Source organism: Aptenodytes forsteri, unplaced genomic scaffold (genome assembly GCF_000699145.1).
Source record: "Aptenodytes forsteri isolate BGI_AS27 unplaced genomic scaffold, ASM69914v1 Scaffold112, whole genome shotgun sequence".
Taxonomy (NCBI): domain Eukaryota; kingdom Metazoa; phylum Chordata; class Aves; order Sphenisciformes; family Spheniscidae; genus Aptenodytes; species Aptenodytes forsteri.
The window spans coordinates 2,108,988-2,119,933 of record NW_008794883.1 but is presented as its reverse complement, the minus strand read 5'-3'; the positions used below and the strand labels follow the sequence as shown (position 1 = coordinate 2,119,933).

The 10,946-nt window shown below is 48.7% G+C and overlaps 1 protein-coding gene across 1 annotated transcript in view; it reads right to left on the bottom strand.

The window, feature by feature from the left end:
* Positions 1 to 8,334: 8,334 nt before the first annotated feature.
* TCF4 (transcription factor 4) overlaps positions 8,335 to 10,946 on the bottom strand; it is a 252,246-nt gene continuing 249,634 nt past the window's right edge. Inside the window, exons 18-20 of the mRNA XM_019470871.1 lie at positions 9,853 to 10,082; positions 9,204 to 9,345; positions 8,335 to 8,934 (exon numbers count right to left, since the gene is read on the bottom strand). Of these exons, the coding sequence (XP_019326416.1) occupies positions 9,209 to 9,345; positions 9,853 to 10,082 (367 nt within the window). The 3' untranslated portion in view covers positions 8,335 to 8,934; positions 9,204 to 9,208. The remainder of the gene's footprint in view (positions 8,935 to 9,203; positions 9,346 to 9,852; positions 10,083 to 10,946) is intronic.

Here is a 10,946-nt window from a genome sequence, read left to right as displayed (position 1 = left end):
ATCCCATCCCATCCCATCCCATCCCATCCCATCCCATCCCATCCCATCCCATCCCATCCCATCCCATCCCATCCCATCCCATCCCATCCCATCCCATCCCATCCCATCCCCCTTCCTCTCCCTCTCCCTCTCCCTGTGCTGGTGCCAAGCCCAGGCTGGACATCTGCCCTGGGCTGAGGCGTTCTCCTACAGCACTGCACTACCTTCCTGCGGCTTTGGGCACTGCTACTTCTTAGCAGAAATGCCGTGTATGTGTGTGTACGTACGTACATGTCCTTTGCAGTATTACAAGCACCTCCCCTGTTTCCAGATGCAGTTTTCCAGAACGAGCGTCCTGGGCGTCCTGGGGACGCCAGGTCACAACCAGCGACAGGCACCGCCACCACTGCGAGAGCTGGTGGCCGCAACAGCGGCGTGCACCCTGCGGCATTTCAGTGCCTGCTGAGCAAAGCCTGCCCGAGCTAAACATCACCACACGGCGGTTTGGGGCACGGGACCCACCCCTGGATGGCTGGTGGGTGGCATGGGCTGCCGCGAGCCCGGGTTGGCAGTGGGCTGCCTTGTCCTGCACCGGCCCCTGGGGTAACCGTGTGTGCCTTGGCTGGTTAAAGTGTGCAGCGGGGCACAGTTTGCAGAGCATGGCTTATAACCAACTTCGTGCTCTGAGGGGACAGATTTCCCAGCCTGTCCTACCAGCAAAGCCCTGCAGCTGCGCAAAGCCCTCTGAGGTTGCCGCCGCTGCCCTGACAGCCGCCGGCACGGGACCTGCAGCCGCTCATCCACCAGCCAGTATGGACTGAGTCCTCCCGGGATGTGAGAGAGCTCGGGCAGGCACAACGCATGCAAACTGTTGCAGGTCTTTTGCTCTTGCCCCGTTTTATCTATTGTTGCTCTTTTTTGGCATCGGAAAACGCAGCTGTTTTGAAAGGCATTGCTGCACAGGTGGCCCGGCTGTCCGGGGACGCGCCCTCCAACGGAGCAGTTGCTCTCTGCAAATGGGGGTACCCAAACCAGTAGGTCTTTCCTCTAATCACAGGAAATAAGCAATGGCAATCTCTTTTCCTAGTGATGTTCAGAACACTGGCATCAAGCTACGGGCCAGACCGCTTGTTCTGGCAGCGTGGTCTGCTCCCCCAGACGCTGGGTGACAGACGCTGCTGCCCCCAGACAAGCCTTGCTCCTCACCCCCGGCACCACAGGGACTTACTCACCTCCCTGTTGAGTACATAGAAACTGTTACCAAATCCAAAAGGCTGTTTTCACACTCCCCTTGCACACATGTCAATCAGCATCGGACAGTGATGGGCTAAAGCCATAGTTTTTGGGGGACACCCTGAAGTATGAGATGAGTCTTAACCACCACGTACCTCACTTCAGGCTAGGAGGGCTTGTCTTCAAAGATGGTCCATGCCACCAAATTGATGAGTGCTCGGGTTTAAGTAAGTGTGGGGAACTGCTAACAGCAGGGCCGGCAGCAGTTTGCATCCCAATGTAAAAGGACAATACTGCATGAAAGGCTTTGTCTGGGGGGGGCCTCTCTGTGCGCCCACGTAAGCAGGTTTTAGATCTTAAAACGACAAGTACTGAAGCAGAAGGTACACAAGACCAGGGGAACTGCATTTCAGCCTCAGGACTCAGGTTTAAAAAACCACCAGCAACCACAAAAAAACTCCAAACCTACGTGTCCAGGGAAGATCACTGCAGGGGACTTTACAGGAAAGGGGTGCAGGGAGGGAGCCCGAGGGGTCTTCTCTGGCTCAGAAAGGGGCTGAAGTTCCCTGTCCCCCCCCGGCTGCGACCCCCATGCCGTGTAATGCAGCCGGGTTCCGTGTCTGAGCTCCAGCCAAGAGGACAGGGCGGTTTTATTCCCAGTGCTCACACTTTGAAGATTTACAAGCCCAAGACACTTGAGATGTATTTACTGGCTACCAACGTAATTGCAGCGTAATTGCATATGATATCAAGCCAACTTTCCTAGAGCTGTCAGCCACGGGACAGCGTGGGATGACTCCTCATCCAAACTCTATCTATAGAGACACCAGAAGAATGAAACCCATTCTTCCACCCTTCAGCTCTTCTATTCTTTTTCAGAAGAAATTTGGAGCCCCATAGCTTTATTAGTAAACAAAAAAAAAAGCCCAAGCTCCTCATAAATGAATTACCAACTGAATGTCCTGTTGAAAGCCCTCTAACGCGGCGTGGTTGAGTTGCTGTCAGTGCCTGTGTTTCCATCCCGGGCACCTCTCTGCCCGGCCCCAGGATGGCAGAGCTGTGTCCAGCGCCCCATCCCACCCGTGCACCTTTCCCAGACCTCGCAGCCCCTCAGGACACCTCCTTGGCAAAGCACCTCTGGTTTCTGCAAGTGGAGAAATAACGTGTGTGAGCTGGAGAGCGGCTCTGATGCCCGAGGGAAGGCGTGGGCACCGCGTGGTGGCTGGGCAGCTGGTGCTGGGCCCCCTGTGCTGCCTCCTCCTCCATCCCTGCCCACCTGGCTCCTCGCTCCAGCCGTGCTGCGCCTGGGACAAGACCAACAGCACCGGGGACAGCACGGGAGAGCAGCGGCTTCCTGGGCAGAGGAGGACTGGCAGCACCCAGACATGCCGGGCAGGCAGCTCCAGTGGCACCTTCAGAGCAGGCAACGCCGGCAGAAACTGGCAGGGGCTCCTGCTCGGTCCAGGCTGGCGGTGCAGGGAAGGAGGGGTCTGGTGGTTGTGGATGAAAAGTTGGGGGTTGGGCTCAGGGGTTGCAGGAGTTCCTCCAAAATGAACTGAGAGTCGGCAGGAGAACGTGGAGACCTCCCCTGGCTGGGCCATGCCCGGCAGGCACGCACAGCCTCGAGGGGCTGGCCCTGAAACCCACGTTCTCCACAAGGGATTAATTTGAGATTATTTTCTGTCTGAGAAGTCTGAGCACCCTCCCCCAGGAAATACCATGGAGCCAGCATCTGCAGTTATTTAAAATGACCTACTGTCCTGGTTGGGAAGAAAAACTCAGTTAAACACATAATTTCATTTGTAACACTCAGAGAGACCAAATTGCATCGTTCAGTAGCAATAATGAATTGTGGTAGAAGGGCAAACCACAGCAATAAAACTCTATTCACTGGCAAAACTAAAGGTGTTATCATCTGAAAGCTTTGCAGGTATCAGATGCGTGTCATGTACGGCTGATTAAATCGAGTCTTCACATTGTGCCACCAACAGCCGCAGTGACGGGCCTTGCAGGGTCCTCCTGCGGGCGAGCAGCTGGCGGCTGGTACGGCACCGCCGCAAGGACGCAGGCGTCAGTAATAACTGAAAAGATCCCAAAGACACCACACAGGATAAATAATTCCTCAGTGCAAATCTGCAGTGGTTTTTATGTCCATCTCGGGTGTTGCAGAAATGTTGCGTGAACCAGCCCCTCTCATTTCTCCAAAACCAACCCAAGGCCGTTCCACCAAGATCCCCTCTCAGCTTGTACGTCCCCACCACCGCCATTTGCACAACTTTCTGATGGTAAGATGTGATGCATCCGAGGTCTGAACTCGGTGGTTTCCGTCTGGCTTGCGAAGGTCCAACGGTGCCAACCAGAAGTGAATTATTAAAAAAAAAAAGAAGTGTAAATACCGTGAAACCATGAGTGTGGTTGGCAATGCCCGGTTTACAGTGATTACGCATCTTGGGTCTTCACTCCAGCTCCAACCATGAAATTGTAGCAGAGAAAAACCTGCAGAAGAGCTGACCCACCGACGCGGTGAGCGCCGACCGAGCACGGCAAGCGAGGGCACAGCGAAACGCTTTGCAGTTTAATTTCTGCAGATGCACAGCCTTGGATTTTACAGATTCCGCCTATTTTTCTGGGGTTCATGGATTGGCTTTGCCTGCGCTCCAGCACACCCCCTGTACAGCATCCCCTGCTTGCTCTGCATTCTTCCAGGGGCTCAAAGCGTTTTAGGGTGAAATACAGAGGATTTACTTATGGAGCAGAGTAAAATCTATATGAGAATGAGAATGAAAATGATCTTGCCTATTTACAGCACCTTCCTCCGAGAGGATTGGAAAGCGCTTTGCCAACGCTACCGACAGGTGAAGAAGCCACTGCGGGGGGAAGCCCGAAGTGCCCAGCCCCACCGCCGCCGGCACCAGCTCCTCCGGCCGCCCCAGCACCGGGGTCCCAGCGCAGCGCAGCACCGAGCCCTGCCGGGGCACGGCACACACACCAGGACACACGGAAACAACAGGTTTTTACCAGAAACACACACACACACACAAAAAGCGCACCCGTTCTCCTGAGAAACCCCCCCAAAAACAGAGCCCCAGGGCGGCAGGCTGGGGCAGGGCGGCAGCCGGACGGCCCCGGCGGCGATGGGCAATGCAGAATGAAATGAAACCCAAGTGTCGGAAACGGTTTATAAAAATGGCACATTTATTGCTACAGAACGGTCATGTACATGACGGCATCGAATAACTACAGATGAGAAACAGGTAATGGCCTACACCAAGCTGTCTTTGTTTGCTTGTCATCTTCTTGAAGGAACTCCAGCACACAACCTGTTTGGACACTTCTACAAATCAGAAATACACCAAAAACATGAAAAAATCGAGGCACTCAGCCACACATTGAAAACAAGGTGTAACTGTTCATCTTTTTTTTTTTTTGATATTTTTCCCTTTTTTTCATTTTTTCCCGTTCTTTTTTTCGTATTTACTGCTGCAGCTATGTGTATAGTCGCAAAAATTTCCCCGTTGCGACCTACAACTAAAAAAAAAAAGCTACCATACAGTTTCATCTCAATAACACATGGTAAAATAACATCTTTTAAATAGTAAAATAAAGTAACAAACTTTTACTCAGAATGATTCCAAAAATCTACAAAGAAGAAATATTCAGAATCTGACAATTTTTTTTTTCCGTAATATTCATGGTATAAAAGGATTGCTCCTGTGAAAAATAAGCCAAATATATTTTTTTATTTTTAAATTTAGTTTTTTTTTTCCTACTAGGGTGTACTACAGTCTATTTTATAGCAAAAAGAGCACTAGACAAACGAAGCTTTATAACAAAAAGCCAGGCACTGATACATGGTAAATCTCTGCTTTTTTTTTTTTTGCTTATCTTCACTTAATTGCATCACAAGTAACAAGAATGAAAAAGGCCACAGTTCATATATTTTCACCATTACATAAGTCTATAATACTTGAAATGAGTATGGTCAAACCAGCACTGCACAAATATGAATCAACTTCAAGTCCCATGAGAAAGAACATGTTTTTTAAAAAACAAACAAACGAAACAAAACTGAAACGAAAAGGTAGGGCCCCCCCGGGCCCTGGTGCCCCGCTGTGTTGGAATTCATCGTATTCCACCTCTAGGTTTTTTTTTCCAGTCAACCAGTGGACTAATTTTTTCTTTTTCTTTCCTTTTTTTGTTTTTTTTCCTCTTTTTTTTTTTTTATTTTTTATTTGTGCTTGTTTCCGCTGAAATCTCTTCATTCCTGGCAATATTCTGTATTGTTCGCTTTTGGACACGGATCATATTCTGCCTATTGGATACAAAGGTGAACCCCTCCTCTCCCTGACCACCCGTCTTCATCGCCTTCCCCCCCCCGACCCCTGAAAAAAAAAACTAAAAAAACCCCAAAAAACCTCGGAAGACTGAATCAGTACAAGTTGCATCACTGGTAGGACTGACAGTTGTATAAACATTAGTGTTCCTTGCAGCTACACAGAAGACAAATGGTAAAAAAGTTCTAGATGAACAGATTCCCTATTCAGCATATTCATAAATTACTTGAATGTGGAGGTGGATCAGTTCAGAAAAAGCTGCTAATTCAGTATTTGTTTCTTTCTTTGAGAGTTTCTTAGCCCGGTTTTATTACCACAGGGTACAGCCTTCTAAAACCTTCATCGCTTTAACTAAGTGTCATCAGCTCAATCCCCTCGGAGGAAGGCAGCTCGAGATGCGCACACCTTACCTGGGCTGGGAAATAACGGAAAAAATTAAGGATTACACACTCGTGGGGCTTTTTGTTTTTAACTCTTGCCTTATCTGGAGTGGAAGCCGGCCAGGATCCTCAGTTCTTAAATCCAGGACAGTGAGGGCGCAATCCTGCGTAAACTAGGGACCGTGAGCCCAGGAGCGCCCGCAGCGTGCCGCCGGCTTCCATCCCCGCCGGGCGCACCGCAGCCGCCGGGCACCCCCCGAGCTGCTCCTCGAGTTCAGCGAGAGCCAAGTGCGAGCGGAACAAGAAAAGCTTTTCCTTTCTTTTTAAGTTCCAGAAACTAAACTCGTCATTTATTTTCTGTCCACAGATTGTTTTAAATAAACATGAAGTTGGTCTTATAATTTTTTTTTTTTTACATCGTTTATCAGAAGCACAGTCCTCAGCGTCTCGGCGATGATCTCCTTGCCGGTCCCTACCCCGATCGAGCGGTGCACTTGGACAGACCGAAACCGAGCGTGGTCCACCGTGTCTGAGGTCTCCTGGAAAAAAATATATGGCTTGTTCATCGGCATCGTGCTCTTCCCACCATCCAGAGGGACAACCCGCGCGGCACGGAGCAGCGGAGCCCTCCAGCCTGCCGAGGGGACCACTGGCCGTCACTAGCGCCGGGTGGGCTCAAGCTTTATTACACTCCCTCTCAGATAAACCAGGCCTGCTCCAAGTCCGGCGCTTCTCCCGCAATAAGCCTCTGCAACTCAGAATTAAGCCTTAGTGTGGTCTCCTCTAGCGTCTGCTCTAGCAGTTGAATCCACCTCCACATTTGAGAAACTTATCGACAAATCAAAACATTGAAAGTTTTATCGCTACTGAACATATTTACAGTTTTCAGCACGCACACAGCTAATGCAAATGGGTATGGGGATGTCGAAGGTGAGCACGTGGTAACTATCATATTTGTTCTTTACGTTTTCAGAAACAAACATAAAATTCAGATTCTTGTATCTCACTATTTCATTTAAATGAGACTTTTTTTCAACCACACAGATTTTTATAAACAAAAAAACTGATACAATGTATTAAAACACATAATAACAAGAGTCTACATGTAAAAATATAACTTTTACATACACAATTTCAAAATAATGATACGTTTGCCATTTGTTGCATAAAATTTACAAATGTATTTTTCATTACTATATAACTGGCAAAACAGGAGAACAGATGGAACATTTAGACCGTTTGATGGATTTATGGCATTTATTCAGTGTTGATAGGTGGAAAATCTACTCGAACAGGGAGATTTTATTTAAAATACATGCCAGGTTGGTGTGGCTGGGGAAAAAAAATAGAAACTGGAAATGGAGACAAAAGGATGCTGACAAATACTTAACTAGGAGCACTATCTGTTAATCGTACTGTACACCAAAGTCAATCGTTATTAAGATTCACTATGGAAGTTGGTTCAATTGTGCCCAGACTTCAAAGCTAGTTATCTGATGAGCTGCTGTGCCATAGTTTGAGCTATGTTACTATTAAATATGTTAAGTAAAAACTTCATTCGTACTGGCCAGAGAAATACTGTACTACCACCCCTCCTCGAGAAAGTGCAACTTAATGCTTTAGGACTCATAAGGCTTGTTATAATGCTGCATGATGACCGAAATTGGCATTTCACAAAGAAAGGAGGAGGCAGCAAGTGGTCTACACTTAAATAATCCACTTAAAAACGAGAGAAGAACAACAGAAAAAGAAGTCGATCAAATCTGTCACACTACTTGCAATTTTCCCCCGCGATGGGGTCCCCCCCCCTTCCAAATCTGACCATGTATTCAGCAACGCCTCACTGCACACTATTTAGGCTACACACATAGGTAACACTTTAATCGGTTCGTTAATCACAGCCACTTTGATTATGTTATGTTTCCGATGATATAAACATTGGAAGGCACAGTGGTAACATTGTAGCATTCTAACCTTGTACCTCTGAAAATCCCAGAAAAGGGTCGAGCGGAGCGGCGGGGCGGCCGGGGCTCGCTCCCGCGCCCGGGGTGCCGGCACACCGCCGGACCCGAAGTCCTGTCTTCCCCAAAGACTGAAGAAACAACTCTCTACTTTAGTTATGAATGAGAAGCAACGTCAGGGTCAGCATTTCATCCTGCACTACCCCTCCAGAGACAGAGTTGGCACTACAGGTTACAATAACAAAAACAGGGGAGAGGGACAGAAATAAGACAAAAAAATCCTTATTTACAGTAAAATCTTCTTTTTAAAAAAGTTAATCAGTACTATTTTTTTACAGGAGCAAAAAAGTCTGAAACAAATGAACAAAAGCTTACCATATTCACTAAATTTTTAATATATATTTATATATATATTTATATATATATATTTGTCATAGGTCTATAAGATCCATCTGTTCCTCCTACCCTAAGGAATGGCTAATGTCATCGCTTCAGTTTTCATTAGGACGTTTGCTGGTTTTGTAAATATCTGGGCAGCAAAGCTTCCCTTTTAATATCCAGTAAGTATAAACACTAGCTGTCTAGCACACCAACAAAAACGCTCATTTTTTTTTTCTTCAGAAGTACACTTTTTCATTATTGCAAGTTTACAATTTTAAATTAAATATTTTTTTCAGACTTACAAATTAATTATATTTTTTTTTTTCCAAAAGAAGTTTAGGCACAAATGCATTGTCCCACAGTGTGGAGAAGATTGCCATTCAGTCTCTAGGCTGTGCACTTACAGCTCGTAACATACTGCGTTAGACATTCTGCATGATATGTTAAAGAGAGTCGTCCCTCAAGTTGCACTTTTTGTTTGTTTTTTCTCGGTTTTAATAATCGGGAATGCTGAAATCTCTTGCGTCTGTGATTCTTAACTACTCAGACTTGTCTTATATTACAAAAAAGGGGTTAAGGAGAAGTGTTTATGTGGGTTTAAGATAATACAGCTGTTAAGGAAGTGGTCTCTTGCTTAAATGAAGAAATGTGGCAACTTGGACCTGTGGAAGAAGTAAAAAACCTCATCAGTCAAGGAGAGTTGAGCGTGTGTCCCTACACCCTCCTCCAGCAACCCACCTGAACACTGCCTTGGAAATCAAGCGTGCTCGCAGGGCGACCCGCAAATCAATTCACAAGGGGCGGGCCGGCACATCCACCCCCGCGCGCAGCCCCCCGGGGGACGGCCTGCCCTGGGATGGGGGGCTGGACTGGGGGCAACCCCTCTGGGTGCGGGGCAGAAGGCTCCCAGGGCACGGCTGAAAACAAACTTGCCTTTTTTTTACATCTGTCCCATGTGATTGGAGGCATCTCCCATCCCGGGGTGGGGTCCTGCCAGGGAAAGGGGAGGAGGATCTGAAGATACTTTCTCTTCTTCCCTTCTTTTCAGACACGCTGCTTTAGGATTCAGATTTCTTTCTGTTGAATTGAAGCAAAAGGCGATTTCACATATTCACATTTTTATACCAGATCGGTCCGTTCATCGCTCGGGCATTTAAAATAATTAATCGTCAGTTACTCGTTCCAGTCCTGCTACAGGAATTTAGCGGGCTGAAGCAGAGGATGCAGCTTGGTCAGGTCAAGCGCTGAAATGCGATACAACTCCACAGACAAGCTCTGCAAATACCTCCGTGTTTGTGCTTTGCTAAGGAGCAGCCAAGCTTAATATTGAATTTGGATCTTGCTAAAGAACGCAAAATGTGCCGAGGACCTATGCCAGCATCCCCAGCGCCGGAGCCGCAGGGGAACGCAAGCACCCCGGGCGCTCAGAGGTGCCCGGCTGGCTCTGGGTGCCAGGGGTTAGGTCTTGCCTCTCTCCCTGGCACCGGGTGCCCCTGGCCAGGCTTTCCCCAATCCAGAAAGGTGTGTTTGGCGTGGCCGAAGCCCAGGAGGGACGTAAGGAGACACAAGAGGTGGCACACTGACCTCTGACTTGCTGCTCTAAGCTGAGGATGACAGCCACAGCCTGGTGTAAAATCAGGAGCTTGGTCTGGGGCTTGTCGCTCTTCAGATGGAGCTGCACCATCCGGCCCAACTCCTTGAAAGCCTCGTTGATGTCGCGGACGCGCAGGCGCTCCCGCGCGTTGTTGGCCATTCTCCTTTCCTTTTCCCTCTCGGCCTTCTGCTCCGGTGTCAGGTCTTCGTCATCGTTATTGCTGGGAGACAAAAGGAATACATAATTTTCTAATGATGCGGAAAATAAGTAGTACAAAGATTTTCAATAGACTTTGTCCAAAACTAGGGCTACAATCCATGAGCAGACACCTTCTGAGCGATCCTTATTTGCTGTCCCTCTTCTACCAAACCTGCGCAAAATTCAGTCCCCTTAAATTCTACACCGAGTAAAGCCCTGGTTCGTAATGAAGCTTTACATTCTGCAAGGCAGGACTTCTGATATTTTAATAAAGAAGCAAAAATACAGCCTTTTTTCAATAGCGTGTTTTATCCCAGCCGATACTGCAACATTATAAATTGTGGCAAATCTCCACTTATCGTCACCCTTTAACCCCGAAGGACACAGTGGTGGCTATCTGCACTGCTCCCATCTTTGCTGCCTGTGGGTTCGCCCCGGGAGCGAGGAGCTTGTCCCCCACCAGCGAGGGGACCTGCCCCGTCTCACGCCGATGCTAGCACCCAAGTCCCACGGGCTCCGGCCCCTCAGCAGCAGCTTCCAAGCCAGGATGACAGCCGTGCGTTTACACGCTTCCCTTCCAGCAGACCATCATTCGGGTTTTGGAAGAAACTTTCTCCACTGCTGAGGGTGAGGGTCGGGAGCGAGGAGCTTGTCCCCCACCAGCGAGGGGACCTGCCCCGTCTCACGCCGATGCTAGCACCCAAGTCCCACGGGCTCCGGCCCCTCAGCAGCAGCTTCCAAGCCAGGATGACAGCCGTGCGTTTACACGCTTCCCTTCCAGCAGACCATCATTCGGGTTTTGGAAGAAACTTTCTCCACTGCTGAGGGTGAGGGTGAGGATGCGCCATCCTCCCGAGCAGTGGCAAGCCACAGGCGGGGGGGGGGG